The sequence below is a fragment of the Leishmania major genome, chromosome 2 (genome assembly GCF_000002725.2).
Source record: "Leishmania major strain Friedlin complete genome, chromosome 2".
Lineage (NCBI taxonomy): Eukaryota > Euglenozoa > Kinetoplastea > Trypanosomatida > Trypanosomatidae > Leishmania > Leishmania major.
This window is the reverse complement of record NC_007244.2, coordinates 160133-179563: the sequence shown is the minus strand read 5'-3', so window position 1 is coordinate 179563 and position 19431 is coordinate 160133. Positions and strand designations below refer to the sequence as shown.

Sequence of the window (19431 nt, the reverse complement as noted above, 5' to 3'; positions counted from 1 at the left end):
CCGAGGTCCAAAGCAATGATGGCCAGAAAGGACCAGCTTGATGTGCGTACGTGCCCTTCTCTACTGGATGCTGTTGCTGCTGCTGCTGAGCCCCATGCAACTCTTCATTTCTCTCTTCCTCCACAGCTTTTCGAGTAAGCTCTGTCACAGCGCGATTATTCTCCCTGTGCTCAACGCCCTTCTCTTGCAACTCTCCCTGGCCCGCTAAGCTGCACACACACACACACACACACACACACACACAGACAGACGTCTCTTCCACCCGATACGCCTGCGCTGCTCACGCCGCTGTCACGTGGGATCGTAAGGAGGGAGCGGTGTGGGTCGGTTGAGGGCAGCCGCAGCGGCGCAACGTAGCGAGAAGGTGCGCACGGGCCTTTCTCCATCCCGGCTCTCCGGCTCTCCGGCTCTCCGGCTCTCCGGCTCTCTCTCTCTTTCCACACACACGCGTACAGACACACATCTTCACATCCTCCCAGCTTCCGGTGCACCTTCTCGTTTCTGTTCGGGGGCGTCGCCATCACCCGAGCACACGCACCGCACGCCTACAGGACGCAGGGTGTAAGTGTGTGTGTGGGGGGCACTCCCTCTCTGTCGCCCCCCCCCCCCTCCCCCCCAACGGCCTCACACCATGTCAGGACTATCACTGGCGCAGTCACGCCTGCGCGAGGAGCGCAGAGCTTGGCGGAAAGATCGTCCGTTTGGTTTTTGGGCCAAGCCGCTCGAGATTGCCCCAGGCAGCTGCCACGTCAGTGGTGTGAAGCACACGCGTGAGGGAGCGCAGCTGACGCTGCACACGGCCTCCGGTTCGGCATCCAGCAATGCGACCGCCTCATCATCCTCGATGACTGTCTCTCCCTCGAGTGCGACGTCCGGGGCGGGCGCTACTGCGGCGAGGGACTCCGCCGCCGCCGCCCTACCGGCTGGGCTGGACCTGCTTCACTGGGAGGCGGGCATCCCCGGGAAGCCCGGCACGCCGTGGGAGGGCGGCGAGTTCCGCCTCCGCCTGAACTTTACGGAGGACTACCCCACAAAGCCCCCCAAGTGCGTCTTCACACCAGTGCTCTTCCACCCCAACGTGTACCCAAGCGGCACCGTCTGCCTCTCGATCCTTAACGAGGAGAAGGACTGGCGCCCGAACATCACCATAAAGCAGATACTGCTGGCCATCCAGGAGTTGCTGGACCACCCCAACATCAAGGACCCCGCGCAGGAGGAGCCGTACAAGGTTTACATGCGCGACATCAAGGAGTATGAGGCGCGCGTGCGCGAGGAGGTGCAGAGGCATCATTGGAAAGGCTAGCGTACGCTGTAGGCGAGAGAAAGGTTGCGAAGACTGTGCGTGTGCGTGCGTGTGCGGGGCTTGGGCGCGGCAGGCGGGGTTCTTCTGTGTTGGTTTTATGCTATGCGTCGAGCGCTTGCTTGTGTGGAGACGCACTTCGTCTCCCTCCCTGTCGTCTACCTCGATGGCTGCATTTCACGTAAGCAGTCGTAGAGGAGGTCAGGGGCGAGGGGGCGGACCACTGCCGTTGAGCTTCAGGAAGGATGTGGGGTGCATGTTGGCGTTCCAGCAGGAGAGTGAGCGAGCGAGCGAGCGGCAGAAACGCCTTCAGGGCCGGTGTGCGGTGGAGTACCGGGAGGGAGGGTGGTTGGTTGGGTGGGTTGCCAGCAGCACACGTCTATGCGCTTGGCCTTCCCGCCCTCTCCGCCCTCCACCGCACACACACACAGACGCTCACGGGGTCTGCGTGGGGGATAGTGTTGGCCTCTATCCCGGCTTTGCCCTTCTCGCCACCGCCTTCTCACGTCCCCTGCTCTCACTGGCAGCACCCCTCCTTGTCTGATTGAAGACAACCAAGCTAACATCGATGGAAGACAAACAACTAAAGGGAGCAAGCGAAGGCACCCACGATGTGGAGGCAGCAGCGGAGTAGACGGACATCGACGCATGTTAGAGGGGGGAGTGGGGGGGGGGGCGTGACTTGCAGAGAGACGATGGATACCGAGAGACGTCGTGGAAGCGAGGTCGCCCGCGGGGACTGCGGTGAGGGCCGGAGGCGCTCTTGAGCTGCTGCTGCTGTTTCGTCCCCCTCTGTCCGTTGCTCTCCTCAAAGGTTTGTCTGCGGTGTCCCTCTGCCCATCCCGACCTTCCCTCCTGCAGCTGAGTCTATTCCTGGGTGCATCGCCTTCAATGCCCGTCGCGCACCGTTACACGCTCGCACCTCCCCCCACAGGCCTTTCCCCATGTGTTCGCCGCACGTGCGCGCGCGTGTGCGCGTGTGCGTGTGCACGGCGACTCCGCTCATCATCACCATCATTGTGACCTTATCCACACCCCTCGGCGACGTTCTCACCTCCGCTGCGACTCGTTTCTGTGTGTTCTCTCCCCTGCACGCACCATCCGCTCTTCGCTCCTGTCCTGACCGTCTCCGGCCGGTGGCGGCGTGGCTGCCATAGCGAGGCGTGTGGCCCACCGACTTTGTACGCTTGTAGGTGTAGGCGACGGGAGTCCATCTCTCCCCTCCTCGAAGGTGCCTTCATCTCACACACCACACACCACACCACACCACACCACACACCACACACACACACCACACCACACACCACACCACGACACAGCGACGCCGACAGTCACCGACTGCGCTCAGAGAGAGAGAGAGAGAGAGAATGGGTCGTGCATCTAAGGACAAGCGCGATATCTACTACCGCAAGGCCAAGGAGGAGGGCTACCGTGCTCGCAGCGCGTACAAGCTGCTCCAGATCCATGAGGAGTTCAACATTCTCGACCCGGCCGAGATCCGCACCGGGGCGGTGGACCTGTGTGCCGCGCCCGGCAGCTGGTCGCAGGTGCTTGCCCAGCACTTTAAGATGATCAGCGCGAACCTCACTGCTGCTTCGGAGGGGGACTCTCTGCCGGCGCAGACGCCGCGCGTGGTGGCGGTGGACCTGCAAGAGATGGCCCCCATCGACGGGGTCACACTTCTTCAGGGGGACATAACGAGCGAGGTGACCGCGAGGGAGATTATTCGACTTCTGAACGCGCCGACATCGACTGGGGTGGTGCGCACCGATGACGAGCAGCAGCAGCCGCAGCCTGCCAGCAGCTCTTTCTCTTCCTCTGCTCCTTCTCCCGCGCTCGGTGCGTCACCGCGGAAGGCGGACATCGTCCTCTGCGACGGTGCCCCCGATGTGACGGGTATGCACGAGCTGGACGAGTACCTGCAGCACCACCTGCTGCTGGCGGCGCTGCACATCACCACGTTCGTGCTACGGGCCGGTGGCTGCTTCCTGACGAAGATATTCCGCGGCCCCAACACTGCCTTCCTCGTCGCGAAAAGTCAACTCTTCTTTCAGCAGGTGCGCGTCGTGAAGCCCAAGTCCTCACGCAACGCGTCCATGGAGAGCTTCCTCCTCTGCCAGGGCTTTCGCATGCCGCTCGGGTACGTACCTCGCTTCGTCGGCGCTGCTGCGCCTGCTGCGGCTTCCTCTGCCACTACCGGCTGCTCGAGGGGTGCGGCCTCGGCGAGCGCCGGCTGCGGCTCACGCGTAGAGGCTGATAATGAAGAGGGTGTGAAGGGAGAGCGGAGCGAGACGGCAATCGGGAGCGGCGGCCCACTCCGCGCCAGCGGCTTCACGCCGGAGGCGCCGTTGTACTGCTACGATACAACTGCGTCTTTTTCACACGCGTCGGATGGTGGCGCCGCCGCAGCGGCAACAGTGCACGACGTGGCGCACCACAACCAGCGCACATCGTGCACGCTCGCGGACGGAGTCCTGGCCCCGTTCCTCTCCTGCGGCGACCTTTCAGGCTTTGATGCGGACATGTGCTACGACAGGGATGAGGATGCCGATGTGCTGGAGCCGGTGCAGCCGCCGCTGCAGGCACCGTACTTGGCCGCTGCCGCTGCTTCGCCGTCACAGTTGGCAGGGGTCGCCGATGGTCGTGACACAGAGGCGGACGCGTCGCAGAAGAAAAAGATTCGCGTGGAGTCGCCGACGGCTATAGCAGGTCGCGACAGCAGCACCGGCGGAGAAGAGCAGCAGTGAGGTGTCACCTCCTCCTCCTACCCCTCTACCCTGGCCGGCGCGTGCGTCTGTCTTCTCTTCCCGGCTAAGGAAGGCTCGGTGGGGCGCATGCGTCGCGGATGAGGAGGTCCGCTCGCACATACCTTAAGTGAAAGACCTGATAACAGCAGCACACAACACAGAACTCAATCCAGGCCTCCATCCTGGCGTGCGTGTGCGTGTCTGTGTGGGTGCGTGTGTGTGTGTGGGTGCGTGTGTGCGGGGAGGCATCCTCCCCCCGCCTCGCACCCTAACGCGACACTCCTCACCCCGTCTTCTCCGACAGACACACACGCACACGCACTAGCACGTTTCTACACGGCGGCAGAGAGGGCAAGGGCGGCCGGCATGCCACCCCTCGCTGAGGCAAAGGCCGCACTCATGCATCAGCAAGCCGTCTGCCCCCCCCCCCCCCTCTGTCTCCTTCTCCTCCTTCCCATTCTCTGCTCCGTCGCGTTCCTGAAGGGGATGCCTTGCCCCTCACTGCTACTGGCCACCTCTCTGCACCCCCCCCCCCCATCTCGGCTTGCTCCGCTTGCGCACCACGTGAAAGATTCGGCTACGGCTGCGGCCCTCCCCGCCTCCCCCTCCTTCCTTGTTTTGTTTTCCTTTCACTCCTCATCGTTGGCCTCCCCCGCACAGCACCGCATTCTCCGACAGAGTCACGCCTCCGCGTTGGTGTACGTCTCCGGCAGTGTACTTTACGTGAAACCGTATCACCAGCCTCTCGCTCTCTCGTGCGCGCGTGCCAAACCCTTCGCTGGCATTGCAGGGCTCGTGTGGTGCATACCCCCTTCCCCGCTTCTCCTCTTGTGTGCCGCCCTGCGCTGCTCGCTCCTGTGCCTCACCGAGGAGCATCTTTCCAGAACCGCGCTGCCGCGACAGTCTGCGTCGAGGGCCCATACACCGCACACCTAAAGCAGGCGACGTGCGCGCATCCGGAGCGGGCGAAGTGCTGCGTCCGGGCGACCCGGGTAGAGCCAGAGGACTTTTTTCAGCGTGTCTTGCGCGACGTCTGAGGTGCCCGCACGCTCCTCCCTCCCTCCCTCCCTCCCCCCATCACCCTCCCAACGCCTCCGCTCGCACAGCGCAAAGAAAGGCCGCCGTCATGATCTCCGGCGGCTCCGTGGACTGCGCCCACACCCTCGAGGAGGCCGAGGACCACTACGGCAGGGGCGACCGCGCGACGGCGCGCGAGCTGCTGCAGTCGATCGTCACGACAGACGTTGCGGTGGATGACGGAGACGCGATCCGTGCCAAGGAGCAGGCGGTATACCGGCTGGCGGAGCTGCTGACGGTCACCAAGGACGGCGAGGCCGCCATCCAGCTGCTCTCGGATGTGCGGCCGTTCTTCCAGGTGCTGCCGAAGGCGAAGACGACGAAGATGGTGCGCAAACTCTTCGAGCACATTGTGCAGTGCGGCGTGCCGCTGAAGCAGCAGGAGGAGGTGTGTCTCGAGACCGTACACTGGGCGCGCAAGGAGCGTCGCACCTTCCTGCGCCACCGCCTGCAGCTCCGCTACGTGGAGATTCTGTTCGCCGAGAACCGCAAGAGCGACGCTCTGGCGTCGCTGAGCGCGCTGCTCAAGGAGGTGCGCCGCTTGGACGACCGTACGCTGCTGCTCGACATCTACCTCCTGGAGAGCAAGCTCTACTACGCCGTCATGGATATCCAGAAGGCCAGGGCGGCACTCGTCTCGGCGCGCACGACGGCGAACAGCATCTACTGCCCGCCTCTCTCGCAGGCGGAGATCGACCTCCAGTCCGGCGTGCTGCACGCGGAGGAGAAGGATAACAAGACCGCGTACTCTTACCTATACGAAGCCTTTGAGGGGTTCCACCAGCTCGGCGATCAGGCACGTCAGGCGCGCCGCTCGCTTCGCTACATGATCCTGTCGAAGATCTCTACGGACAGCCCCGACGAGCTTGCGACGCTTCTCTCGTCGAAGAGCGTGCTGGAGTATAAGGGCACCGACATGGATGCGCTGCGCGGCATCGCAGACGCCTACAACAAGCAGGACACGCATCTCTTCAACAGCATCCTGTCCAAGTGCCGTGCCGAGGCGGAGGAGTCCGGCGCCGGCGGCAGCAACGACACGAACCTCCTCGCCGACGAGGTGGTGCGTCGTCAGGTCAATGACATGTACAACACGCTGCTGGAGCGGCACTTGTTGAAGGTGGTGTCGCCGTACAACCGCGTGCAGATCGCCTACGTGAGCAACCTGCTGAGACTGGACGCCATGGTGGTGGAGCAGAAGCTTTCTCAGCTCATCCTCGATCGCAAGCTGCGCGGCATCGTCGATCAGCAGCATCGCTGTCTTATCGTCTTCGACGACGAGGCCGCTGAGGCGTCCAAGCCAGGAAAGGACGGCAGCGAGGCGTTCTACGACAACGCCGCTGACGCCGCGGTGGACCAGGCGCCGACGACGCTCTACCAGGACGCGCTCACAGCGCTGGAGTGCTACAACACGCTCGTCACGGCACTTTTCGACAAGGTCAATGGCAAGTTCGATGGGCTCGTCGAGGAGAACATCGCCAAGCACAAGGGCGCGAGGGCGAAGGAGGAGGACGAGGAGGCGAACCGGACGAACAAGCGGGGCGGCGTCGGCAGCGGCAAGGACGCCGCCGCCGACCGAGGCGGAAAGTCTGACAGTGGCAACAAGCAGAAGAGGCCTGGCGACAAGCGCAAGTGACCCGAGGCGCGATGTGCCGAATGGGCGCTGCTCTTCCGCCACCCCTGCCCTGTGGCAGCAAGGAGCGAGGCGACGGCGAAGGCTTGTAGCGCGGTCGGGGGCGGTGCTGGCGTCTTCGCGCGTCTTCTCCTTTTACATGTGCGTACACACACACACACACACACACACACACACACACACACACACACACACACACACAGACACACACACACACACACACACACACACACACACAGACACAGCGAGGGAGGGAAGGAGGGAAGACGCGCCGACGCACTGCCCCCTTAAAAGGTATGCGTGTGCGTACGCATCTTTCTCTCCCCCTCTGTATTTCTTATATGCTCTGCATTCCCCTGTGCCGGTGGCGGCGTGTGCCGTGGTGCTCGACGCGGTCACGGGTCCCAATCTGTCTTGGACGGTCGCGCCTGTGTGTGTGTGTGTGTGCGTGCGCGCAAGGATGTGCCAGTGGGTGCTGTGGCTGTGTGGCGTCAGTGTCTGCGTTCTTGATGTGTGCGTGGTTGCGGGATGCCGTGTGCGTGTGCGTGTGCGCGTGCGGCGCAGAGAGCCTGTGGGGCCCTCGTTTCTCCTCCTTCCTTTTTATCTATGCCGCACGCCATGGCAGGCGTGCGGGAAGTGGTGGGTGGTGGCAGTGGTGGTGGCTGTGATAGATGATGTAATGTAAGGGTAAGGCGTGTGCTGGCCGGTGGGAACGTGTGGGGAGACCCGTGGGGAGGGGGCAATGCTGCTCAGGTCACTCACGACGCATGCGTGTGTCTGTGTTGATCCATCACCCTCCTTCCCGAGGGTGGTGGTGGTGGTGGTTGGGGGGCCGGGGTGGCGCCACTACTCGGCACACGCGTCAGCACATTGACGACATTGCTGCTGCCCACTCCCATCACGACGTCTCTTTCACCTGCATCACGGACTGCACGCATTACGCTAGGTTGCCGATCTCAGAGAGACGTTGCCGCTCTTGCCCGCGCTGCAGCCATCATGTGCTCCGCCCTTCGTTCTCTGCGCGTGCACATCGGCCTATCGTTGTTGTTGTGCGCAGGCTGTCGGGCTCTGCGCGCTTCTTCTCTCTCTCTATATCTCTCTGTGTGTGTGTGTGTGTGTGTCCCTCTTTGTGTTTTGTGGGCGGTGGCGCACGACGGGTTGCGTCGCGGTACTCCTCTTCCAATGTCGTGCTCCATATCTGTACGCAACACCACGACGGTTTCGCTGTGGGGCAGCTCGGTCGTGACAAGCAGTGACGGCCCCCACTTTCGGTTGCATGCGCACACGTCTGCTTCCGCTTTGCCTCTACATGGAGAGAACGGAGGCGCGCGCGCACACACGCCCACACACACACGCCGCGGCACTCCTCTCCGGCCCGTGTCGGCCGTCTTATGGCTTTCCTGCCAAACATCCGAACATCTTGGGCGCACACCCGTCCATCGTGTGGCGGCCCTCGCACGACCATCCTCCTCCTCCTCCTCCTCCTCCTTCTCCCGCTCTTTTCCTCATGGTGACCCTCCGCATCTCCACCCACGCCCACAGCAAGCACGCACCTCTCCTCTCGTGTATCCTTCTCTGTGTCTCTCTCTCTCTCTCTCTCTATCAATCGACTCGTCCAGTGCTCCGAACGGAAATCAACGGAATGGCCAACGTGGACGCCGCAGCCCACAGCGCCGACGGCGGGCGGCACGGCGGCGGCGGGGGCGGCAGCGGAGACGAATCTAAGGCGAAGAAAACGAAGCCGGAGGAGTACGAGCACCCGTTCTGGTACGTGTATCGCCAGCGCGGCGTCAGCTACTGGGACTATAAGAACGCGCGGGTCGACTTCAACGCGAACTTGGCCCCGTACGAGCTGCTTCAGAAAATCGGGCGCGGCAAGTATTCGGAGGTGTTTCGTGGCCGGAACCGCAACAACGGATGCCTGTGTGTCCTCAAGCTGCTCAAGCCGGTGCGCTACCAGAAGATTCTGCGTGAGATTAGCATCCTGCGCAACCTTTGCGGTGGTCCCAACGTTGTCCGCCTTCTCGATGTGCTGCGCGACACGGAGTCACAGACGGTGGTGCTCGTCACGGAGTACGTGCACAACCCGACAACGCTGCGCAACCTCCTCTACTCGAACAAGCTCTCCAACTTCGACATGCGCTACTACTTGTATGAGATTCTACGCTCGCTGGACTTCGCCCACCGCCGCGGCATCTTCCACCGCGACATCAAGCCCTACAATGTCATGATCGACCACGAGCGCAAGATCCTGCGTGTGATCGATTGGGGTTTGGGCGAGTACTACATCCACGGACAGGCGCTCAACTGCGGTGTGGCAACACGGCACTACAAGGGGCCGGAGCTGCTGGTCGGCTACCGCCACTACGACTACTCGCTAGACATCTGGTGCCTCGGGTGCGTGCTGGCGGGCATGCTCTTCCGCAGCGACCCCTTCTTCGTCGGCGCCAACAACGAGGATCAGCTCCTTCAGATCGTGGCGGTGTTTGGCACGAAGGCGCTGTACCGCTACCTCGACAAGTACCAGTGCCGCATATCGCGCGTCGTAGAGTCGAGCATGAGCGCCCTCCCTGACGAGCACGTTGACTGGCGCCGGTACATCAAGAGGGGGTCCGTCCAGGAGTCGTGGTGCGACGCGACCGCGTTGGACTTGCTCGATAAGATGCTGCAGTTCGACCATCAGGACCGCATCATGGCCCATGAGGCGATGCAGCATCCCTTCTTTGCCCCCGTGCGTGATGCATTGGCGAGGGACTCGCAGGAGCATTATCCCGTAGCACGGCGCTGAGTGAAACGGAACGAGAGACACCGAAAGCCCGGATGTGCGGCACACCCGCGCCACCACCACCACCAACACCGCCGCCAGATCAGGGGACTGAGGGAGAGGCACGGCCACGTACGGTGTCGCTTCTCTCTGCATGTGCCGATAGCAATGATGGAGGTTGGAGGGGGGAGGGAGAGCATGGGTGGACGGATTGGGTAGGCGTGCGAATGGCTTGGGCATCACGCTGCTTCTTCTGTCTTGTCGTTTTTCTTTGCGGCGGTCTGAGCCGCCTCGTCTGTGGATCGCCCCATCCCCCTCCTCCCGTCCGTTACTCACTCACTCACTCACTCACTCACACACACACACACACACACTCTCTCTCGCTGTGCTGAGCTGCACAAGCTTGCCATGGGACCTTTTGGTTTCTGTGTTGATGTTTCGTGGGTGCGATGTCTTTAAAGTGCGTCGGCACACTGTCGCCGGCCCCCCTCCTCCGCCTCCTCTTCTTCCTCTCCCTTCTCCGCTGTGCGTACCTTCCTGCCCATGTGCTTGTATACGTGTCTCTTAGCATCTCGCTCGCTTCATCGCATCCACTCGCTGGATTTCTCAGCGGTCATGTAACCGTGTGTGCGTGTGTGCGTGCCCCCCTTCCTTGCGCCGACTTGCTTTAAGCGCTCTTCCCTCCTCGACCCCTCTTTTCACGTGGGCATCGCGGGTTCTTTCATTTGTGAACGCACTGTGCTGTGCCGTGCTCCGGCGTGCACGGAGGAGGGCTGCGTTACTGAGGGCTGCTGCCGCTTCCATGACGGTCATCGACGTCGCTGCTAGCCGACAGTATCGTTGCCCGATCACGTTTTCAAGGGGCGAGGGGTCTCCGTGGCGCTGGCGGCGCCTCTCTGTGCGATAGAGTGCGTCTATATACGTGTGCCTGCTCGCCCGTGAAGGCACTCACGCTGTCTCGCGCTCTCTCGCACTAGTTCCCACAGGAGGAGTGGTGGTGGGAGTGAGGTGGGTCGCGTAAAATGTTAAGCGCAGGCATAACCAAGAATGGAGCCGCGCACGCTTCGTGCTCTTTCTCGTCTCGCCAGCAAGACGGGCGGGTATGCACAGACGGAGGACAGGCGAGCATAGGAGTAGGGAGGGGGCCGGGCGTGCGTGCGTGCGCGTCTGTGTGTGTGTGTGTGTGGAAGGAGGGGGGCAACAAGAGTCGGAAGACGGGGCATGCTGAAGGGTGATGGCGTTGTGCAGCACTGTCCTGTGATCTTGACATGCTCTGCTTGCCGAGGTGTGCGTGTCTCTGCGCCCGTGCTCTCTGTATGAATGACGCTGTTGCCGCCCGGCTCTGCAGTGCGGGCGGGGAGTGATGGGAATGTGGAGCGCAGAGCGATGGCAGCCCGACGTGTATGGCCCCTGCACCCGTTCATTCCTATCGGTGCGCGCACACACATGCACATGTGCTCATGCGATGGCACCAGCTGCAGACGTAAAGCGAAAAGAAAAGGATGTGAATGCATCCAAGACAGGCGCCGTCGCTCACGACTCAGTGATCGACGGGGCTGCATGCGTGGCCCCCCCCTCCATCTGCTTCTCCAGCCTCTGTCTCTCGCCTGTGCTTGCCTCTCCGTGGCCTCTCGCTCACTTTCTCACGTCCTCCCGTGTCTTCCTCCTTGCCCGGGGCCGTTCTCCGTGAGGAACCGCACCGGGCGCGCTGGTGCGGGTGATTCGCCGCGCGCGCATCCCTCGACACGTAGGCGCACCTCCGTCTCGCTCCCTCCTCTTCTACGCTTGAACCCTCCAGGGTGTATGATGCGTACGGCCTGCTTCAGAGCTCTTGCGCCTCTCGCGCGCGGGTCTTTTCTCACGCCTACCAGGAGCGGCGAGCGCGCCACAGTGGCAGCGGCGCGGCGCGTCTCCTGCCGTGGATACGTAACACATAACCCTAGCCATGATCAGTGTCGTGGGCGGCGCGGAGCGCGTCCACAAGGGCAGCAGCACGGTTACTCGGCGTCAGCGCTGGGTAGTGCGTCACAAGTCGTCACTGGCGCGGACTCGAGTGCAGCGTCGTCATCCCCGCACGCCCGCGATGCCTTTTATGTGTTCCTTCGCGCCCGCAATGCACCCTTCGGCTGCAGCGGCACCACTGCAGTGTCGCAGCCGGCCAGCGACCCTCTTTCCCCCACCGCCCCCCTCTATCCTCATCCGTCTTCTCACCTCCACCCGAGCGCGCATGGTCTTGGTAGCGCCGCGCGAGCTGGCGCTCCGGTCGAGGAAACACGCTGTGCGAGGGGAGGCGCCGCGCGTCACACATCCAGCGACGGCACGACAAGGCGATCATCTTCGCCGCCGCCACCGTCGTTATCCTCGCGACTGTCCGCCGGCGCCACTCCTGAAAGGGCTCTCGAGGAGCCGAGGAAACAACAGCAGACGCCGCTCGAGGCGGAGGCGAGCCGACGCGGTGCCAGTGCTCCGCCGGTGCTGGGCGAATGGTCGTTGGACCCTCCGGAGGCATCGACAAGGAGGGCTGCCGCGCAGGGCGGGCCGCGGAGCCGCGAGCATCGATCAGAGCGTGACCACAATGATGTTGGCACGGACGGAGATGCGAATGGCAGCAGTGCCCAACGAGGCAGGCTGCCGGACTTCCGAGAGCGGCGACGTCGCAGTCTTCAGCGGCGAGGTTATGATGCCCTCGAGCTTGCGCGGCGCCACACCTCCGCGCACATTGCGAATCGACGCCTGCGCGAGTACGAGCAGACGTGTCTGCATGCGTACCGCATCTTGAAGCAGGTGGAATGGAGCCTGGCTGCCTGGGCCCGGGTTCGGCGACAAGGACAACCACAGGACGCCTCCGGACGCAACCGCAGCAGCCGCAGCGGCAGTGCTGGCGATGGCGCGTTGAGCGCGCATGCGGCGCAGTCGATGGAGGGACAAGGTGCTACCGGTGCATTCCGCATCCCGCCCACCAGCGAGGATATCGACGCCGTCGACGCACGGTTTTTCGAGTACGCTGGGCAGATCCAGCGCACACTGCATCAGCTCACCCCACGCCATTTTGATGCCGTTCGCGACTACCGCCTGCGAGTACCGTCACGCAGCAGCTCCTCATCAACCGCGGCGACCCCGCCGTCACGGCCTCGACGCGCAGAGGACTCGACTTCTTCCGCGCCCGAATCGTTGGGAGCTGCTCCGCGACAACTGCTGCTGCTGCGCTTACTGTGGCGCCTGGTACACATCCAGCAGCTCTTTTTCAGCATTGGCCGCCGCGCCTCGCTGCCGCGCACCGCCGTCGACGTGTACGTGCAGTCCTCCAACTGCCAGTACGGCATCCGCGAGGTGCTGCGCGTGCTCGGCAGCGAGATGGCGCGGTGGACCCTGTCAGCTGATACCCATCCCCACTTCCACAGCCCTTGCGGTCAGCAGTGGCGAGAGCACGACGGCCGTGCAGCGTCGCCATCTTCTTCCGTTGCCCCACTCTTCTCTAATAAGGAACTCTTCCAACTCTTCTACGCTGTCCTCTGCATCCCTAGCGAGGAGGCCCCTGGTGTTCCGCTGTACGATCCATCTATCCACAGCACAAAGCCTCGACACGGCGGTGTGCCGGATTGGCACGCAGCAGCCTCCGCCTCCGCTGACCTCCCGGATGCTGCACTCGATCAGTTCCGGCGGGACTGCATCGCAACAGGCGCCGACGACTTCCGCATGCCGCTGGACGAGTGGTGTGTTCGTTGGTGGTCACACCAGTACTCGGCTGCTGGCCGGACGGGTGCAGCGGGGGCGCCACCGCTGTCGATGGGGGAGGCCATGGATGTACTCCAGGCGTGCATGTACGCGACGGCGAGCGTACAGGTGCTGGCGACGGCAGCCCTGCGTCACACCGCACAGCAGCGGCACCATCCACAGCAGAGACTGGTGACTCCATTCATGTATTTCGAGACGCCACCGCAAGGTGCCACCAACGGTGCCCGCCGGCCTCGCACGAACGCGGCGTCTGCAACCGCATCGGAGGACAACGACGTCGTCGAGGAGGCGGAGCCGTCGCCGTTGCGCGTGCTAGACCGCCGGTATCGCCCGCAGCTGCCCGGCGCCTTGGGCGGCAATCGTATGGCGCTGCGTATTCCATATCACCTCGGCCAGCGCTATGTGGAGGTGTTCCTGACGTACCTGCTGTCGAGTGTGTCTGCCGGGCCAGATCCCAGAGAGGCAAAAGAGGCGGCGACAATGGCGACAGCGACGGTGGCGGCTGGTATCGAGCATCTTCTCCGTTGCCGCGACCGCGATGCCGTGCGCGACGTTGCGCTGCTGTGCACGGCCATCCTCTTCTTCGAGGTCTTCTCGCCCACGACGGCTGCCTTCATGGCGTGCGCGGCGCCGCTGTTCAGAGAGCAAGTGGAGCTCCTCAGCGGGCACGAGATCAGCTGTGTGCTGCTCGCCTATGCATCCCTGCAGCGCTGGGAGAGGGCAGGCGGGGGTTGTGGCGGTGGCGCCTCTTCCCCGGCTAGCGGCTTCAGTGCGAATGCCGAGGTGAGGGCAGCGGGTCGTCGCGGCGGCCCGCTTGACGACCCCGCCGTGGCTGTACAAAGTGCGTCCACCGCTGCTGCTGGCCGCAGCGCATGCGGGGACGCTTGGCGCAAGGGGGCGCCGAGGGCAGTCGCAGCACCAGAGCCCTCGCCACCACTGCATGCGGACCACCAGAGTGATGCCACACGATCGTCGTCGTCGTCGTCGTCGCGTGCACAGGTGTCAACGGGTCCGCAGTTCCCATCTGATGAGCCGTGGCATCTTTTCTACGTGACTCTCGCCTCCCGCGCTGGCCAGCTCAGCGACACACTCAGCGAGGATGACGTGACACGTGTGCTGCGGGCGATGGAGCTGACCGGGATGGAGCATGACGACCTGCGTCACGCGCTGGAGTCGTCTCTGCGGATGCGTAACATGGGGCGACGTATCCTTTATGAGGCTTAATGGGAGCGGTGCTCTCTCTCTCTCTCTGTGTGTGTGTCTGTGTGTGTGTCTGTGTGTCTGTGTGTGTGTGTGTGTGTGTGTGTGTGTTTCGGAGGGAGGGAGAGAGAGAGAGGGAGAGAGAGAGATGGAGTGTTTGCTGGTGAGCTGCGTTGCTGAGAGAGAAAGAGAGAAAAGGAAGGGGGTGGGTGGGTGGGCGGGCGGGCGCACGGTGTCAACGGCCACAGCCATCCGCGGACTCCTGCTTCCTCATCGCTCACACTGTGGTCGCCCACAAGAGACGCGCAACCACATATATATATATATATATATACATATGCACATGCGTGTATATGTGGGCGCATCTCTCCCCTTCTCGGCTCGACCGTTTCCCCTCCCCCTCCTCCTTCCTTCCCGTACCCTCTCGCCCTTACCGCCTCTTGCGCCGAGAAGGGATACGCTGAAATACGCAACACGAACCCCCGCACTGACTAAACAAAAGAAAATGAGTAAGACGCCGCCACGCCACATTCCCTGCCATTCTCGTTGCCGTACCGCGCCGGGCCGAAGGGTGGGGGTGGGGGGGGGGTGCACGCGAATAGCTGCGGGCCTGCCGAGACGAACTCTCGCTCGCTCTCGCCGTGCATGGGCGCTCGCGCCTCGTTCCTATGCTTGGCGTCTCGTAGGAGGCATCGAGCTTCGATCGGCTAGCCGAGGGCAAGCGGTGAATGCGTGTCGCCTACGCTCTCTGCGGACGCGTCCCCATCCCCTGCCTCTCGCCTGTCAGGGGGCCGCGCACAGAGGGCAGCTCGCTCGTAGGAGCGCACGCGTTAGTGCGCACGTAGCATGTGCTCCGCACCTTTACTCTCCGACCTCTCCCCTCCCATCCGCTGTTCTTGTCTGTGCTCTCTCTCTCGCGTCTGGTCGAGTGTGTGCGCGTGCTCGCGTGCTCGCGCTTCCCTGTGCACGAGTTGCGGAGAAAAGTGGAGGATGACCGCAAGCGCATCCACGCACTATGCGTATGATTGCCACCGGGCCAGCAAGTCGAAACCACAGGGGAGAGCAAGACCAGGCCTGTGCACAGCGCATCACTGCATCCTGGGCAGCGCCGCAGGTGCTTGTACCGGCTGTGAGCGGTTACCTTTTCACCGACGGATACGTCGAATCCGCGCGGACTGATGGACCGTCAGCGCTGTCTTTTCCCTTCAGTAGGCGTCGACTCGCATGAGACGATGCTGCCACAGCAACCGGACGGGCAGCAGCCCTCGTCATCTTCGTGCCCGCCACCACCAAGACAGCCGACGACGCAGCGGCTGTGCGCGCATGCCGCTGGTGTGCTTGTCTTCCATGTCCTCACCTCCGCCCTGCAGGAGATGATCTTTCACCTGCCCGGCTTTACGAATTTATTACTCCTCTCGTGCGGGGAGACATTCTGCACGACAGTGCTCGTGGGGCTGCTCCTTGTGTGGGGCTGGTACCACCAGCTGCCTCGGCGAGCCGCGTCTGAGCACCAAGGCCCACATGGCCGATCGGCGGCGACGGCACTGGGGGCGGAGACGGCGGAGGCGACGCCGCATAAGCCGCTCTCGAATCCAGTTCATGGGATGGATGGCAGCAGCAACAAGCAGGGGTGGTGGTGCCTTGGCGATGCAGTGGACCATGCACCAGGTGCCGTCTGCGCCGCTGGACACCTACCTCACGGGCAAGAGCGCTCACGCCCGCACGGCGACGGCCGAGGGGCGCCCACGAGCGTGGTGGACGCCGTACCCGTCGCGGTAGCTGTAGACCGTGGCAAGGGGTCGGCGCTCACTCCAGGTGCGGCGCACGACTCTGTATCCGCGAGCGGAGCCTCATGGCGCTCGACGATCTGCCGCGTGTTCCATCCGTCCACCGTTGCTACTCACTGGTACGTGCGCATTGCTGTGCTCCTGTCGTGTAGCCTGTACCTCACAAACTGCACGTCCTTCTTCCTCAGTTACCCCCTGCAAGTAATCTTCAAGTCGAGCAAGCTGCTCTGCATGGTCGTGGTGCACCGCTGGTGGATGCGCGACAGCCACGAGGCAGCTGCCGCAGGCTCGGAAAATGAGACAGACTCGGACGACGACGCGGACAGTGCTGTCCATCGCTGGAGCGCCGTCGCTGCGCCAGATCGATGCGGTGGCGCATCCAGTGAGGGCGGCGGCTCTGAGCGGTTAGCGCACGACAAGGCCCCCGACACGGGCGAGCGTCACCTGCGCGATGAGTCGCAGCGACGTGGGCACGGCTGCTCCTCTTCGTCGCCACCGACAGACTTTTCGACTGTCGTCGTCGATGTATCGCCCGCAGCGGGGCGGACGCTCGCATTTTCGCACCCTCTTGAGGATGACCAGCGGCGATCGTGGTGGAGTGCACGTCGCAGCAGCAGCAGCAGCAGCAGCAGCGGCTCGCGCAGGCGTTCGTGGTGGTGGCCGCGCTTCTGGTGCCAGCATGCCATCGATGACGTGTCGCGATGGTGCACATCGGGAAGATGGGCGTGCGCCTGCGCGTGTGCCTCCTCTCTCGCGCAGCGTTATGCTTTCCGATCAGCCACGTCGGCCATCGATGAACGGGGCCACGTCCCGGCTGCCACGGGCCTGCGCCAGCCCGTGTCGGACAACGGCGGTGGTGATGGCGGCCTCTCTGCGTTCGAGATGGTACGCGTTGCGGGCGCAAGGCTTGTGTGGCGGCTGCGACGCCTCCTGCGAGACACGGAGGTCATGGCGTGCGTCGTCATCGTCGCTGGGCTGATTTCGTTCACTTACGCCTTTCAACGGGACCTGCACGCCGCTGCAGAGGGCAGCGGCTCCGACGAACGCCCGGCCGCGCTGGCCAAGGCGGCGCCGGCGGAGGTGGCGGCAGAGCGACACCCTCTCGCCGAGCGGCCGCGAACGCACGCGCCCGCCTCTCTCATAGGTCGATATGATGTCGCTGTCGATGCAGCTGCGGCTGCCAACCTCAGGGACAGCCGGTGCATCGCCACTGGGCTGGCGCAGGCGGGCGCGTCACTGCCGCTGCCGCTATCGTCTCCCTTCGCTTTGCCGCCTCTTTCCCCGCTGCAGTCGGTGGCCGCAGAGGTTTCCCGCCTCTCGGCTCTTTGGATAGTGACACTGATCGGCGTGGCCGGCGTTCTGACGTCGAACGCCCTCGACTGCATCATCTACGTGCTGGAGGAGGTTCATTGCTTTCACGCAACGGCAGGGTCGTCACGCAGGTCGAATCGAGCAGCACCCAGGCAGGAGCGCGCAGCAGGGGAAACGGCGCGCCCGCTGGCGGACGTGCAACGTGGGGCAGTGCTGCTGCCGCACCACACATCCCATCGACAACATTCTTTGCCGCCTTGCCCGCCGATGTTGTCGTGTCGCACACAGGCTTCAGTACCGCCATCATCGGAGCGGCCCACGGCAGCGCCCACAGCGTCGGCGACAGAGCCGCCGACGCGGATACCGGCTTCGCCACAAGAGTTACTCTTCATGGTGAACGGCATCGCCACGTTTCTCTACGCCGGTGGCCTCAGCGCCTTGTGGCTGTGCAACCGTTTTCTGTTCTTCCTGTGGACCTTTACGGGCCCCAATGCGATGTCCACCGCGGTCGAGGCCGATGGTGGCGTTGTCGGCGCTCTGGCCACTGCGGAGGCTCGCCAGCTGGCCGCATGCGAGAGTTTCTTGGCCACATCACGGCGCACTGGTCATGGCGCGCTGCCTGTAGAGGGCGCCGCATTGATGGCTCGCCGACCCCAGCTGCAGCGGCTCGCAGCCCTTTCCACGGGGCCGCCATGGGGGGCGCCGTCTGCACCGCCGCCGCCGTCGTCGACCGAACCTTTCTCTCTCTCCCTACTCCTCCTTCTCATCGCGTTGGCGTCCGTGACGAGCTTGATGGGCACGCTGTGCCTGCTGCGCATTGTTGCTGAGTTCACTGGCGTGATGGCCGTCATTGTGACAAGCGTGCGCAAGGCACTGACGATCTTGCTGAGCTTTCTCCTGTACGGTCGCCGCTTCAGCCTGCTGCATGGGGTCGGGATGGTGGGGGTGATGGGTGGTGTTGTCTGGTACGAGTTGCAGCGGCGTCGACGATGTGGCGTGTAAAGAGGGTGGGGGCAGCGTGCACGAGTGCGCAGGGAGGTGACGGGCACAAGATGCAGGTGTGTGTGTGTGTGTGTGTCTGTAGGGGAGCGGGAGGGGCGTGGCCCATTCTTCTGCGCACGCGTGCGTGCTGGCGTGATGCTTCCTGCACCCCCTCCCCCTTCCCTCTGCACCCTCCCTGATTCAGCTGCTCCGGCCCCTTCTGACGCGTCTCCGCATGTCACTCTCACTCTCGAAGCATGTGCGAGCCCACCCTCGTTGCTCGTTCGCACCCTCTACACAGCGTTCGCCCCTCCCCCTTTGCCCCCTCTCCGTGATTGAGATCGGCGCGCTCGCTACATTGCCCGTGTACCACTGAACCACCACCGCCACCACCACTCTCTCTCCCTCTTCCATGACGGGCGAGGGACATCATCAAGGCTGCACACCATGGACGTGTAGGTTTGCGGTTGCGCTCACCTCTCCTCTCAGTCGTGTGAAAGGGAAACTACATTATATATGTATATATGTATATATGTATATATGTATATATATATATATGTATATATCTGCATAGACATCCGACGCAGTGCGCCGGGCGCGTGGTCTATCCACCGTACGCTCTCGCAGTGCACCGGCGAGGGTGTGCGTGCGTGTGCGTGCGTGTAAGCCTGGATGGTCGTGCACTGAGATTCTTCTCTCTCTCTCTCTCTCTCTCTTTTCCTTGTTGATGCCCATCGCGATGTGTTGGCGTCCGCGTGTGCGCTTGTCTGTACGCCCGCCGTGCAGTGCCTCCTGCTTTCCGCCCTTGCACGCCGCACCGTCCTCAGTTCTTACAGCATCTGCTGGGGGCACCTTTCCCATCTCAAGAGGGGGACCGCAAGCGCGGGCCATAGTTGCAG

General features: G+C 63.3%; 7 protein-coding genes across 7 annotated transcripts; all 7 read left to right on the top strand.

Moving 5' to 3' along the window:
* Positions 1-40: 40 nt before the first annotated feature.
* LMJF_02_0400 (hypothetical protein) lies at positions 41-208 on the top strand (the record flags this gene model as incomplete). Its single annotated transcript, XM_003721598.1, has 1 exon — positions 41-208. The coding sequence occupies one exon, from the start codon at positions 41-43 to the stop codon at positions 206-208; it is 168 nt and encodes a 55-aa protein (XP_003721646.1).
* Positions 209-844: 636 nt separating this feature from the next.
* On the top strand, positions 845-1303 carry LMJF_02_0390 (putative ubiquitin-conjugating enzyme e2; the record flags this gene model as incomplete). The annotated part of the gene is made up of 1 exon (XM_003721597.1): positions 845-1303. The coding sequence occupies one exon, from the start codon at positions 845-847 to the stop codon at positions 1301-1303; it is 459 nt and encodes a 152-aa protein (XP_003721645.1).
* A 1364-nt stretch (positions 1304-2667) lies between these two features.
* LMJF_02_0380 (putative FtsJ-like methyltransferase) lies at positions 2668-4047 on the top strand (the record flags this gene model as incomplete). The annotated part of the gene is made up of 1 exon (XM_003721596.1): positions 2668-4047. One exon carries the CDS (start codon positions 2668-2670, stop codon positions 4045-4047), a length of 1380 nt encoding a protein of 459 aa, XP_003721644.1.
* Positions 4048-5173: 1126 nt separating this feature from the next.
* On the top strand, positions 5174-6757 carry LMJF_02_0370 (putative proteasome regulatory non-ATPase subunit 6; the record flags this gene model as incomplete). The annotated part of the gene is made up of 1 exon (XM_003721595.1): positions 5174-6757. The coding sequence occupies one exon, from the start codon at positions 5174-5176 to the stop codon at positions 6755-6757; it is 1584 nt and encodes a 527-aa protein (XP_003721643.1).
* Positions 6758-8396: 1639 nt separating this feature from the next.
* Positions 8397-9542, top strand: LMJF_02_0360 (putative casein kinase II, alpha chain; the record flags this gene model as incomplete). The annotated part of the gene is made up of 1 exon (XM_003721594.1): positions 8397-9542. One exon carries the CDS (start codon positions 8397-8399, stop codon positions 9540-9542), a length of 1146 nt encoding a protein of 381 aa, XP_003721642.1.
* Positions 9543-11321: 1779 nt separating this feature from the next.
* On the top strand, positions 11322-14477 carry LMJF_02_0350 (conserved hypothetical protein; the record flags this gene model as incomplete). The annotated part of the gene is made up of 1 exon (XM_003721593.1): positions 11322-14477. The coding sequence occupies one exon, from the start codon at positions 11322-11324 to the stop codon at positions 14475-14477; it is 3156 nt and encodes a 1051-aa protein (XP_003721641.1).
* Positions 14478-15631: 1154 nt separating this feature from the next.
* Positions 15632-18553, top strand: LMJF_02_0340 (conserved hypothetical protein; the record flags this gene model as incomplete). The annotated part of the gene is made up of 1 exon (XM_003721592.1): positions 15632-18553. One exon carries the CDS (start codon positions 15632-15634, stop codon positions 18551-18553), a length of 2922 nt encoding a protein of 973 aa, XP_003721640.1.
* Between the last annotated feature and the right edge of the window lie 878 nt (positions 18554-19431).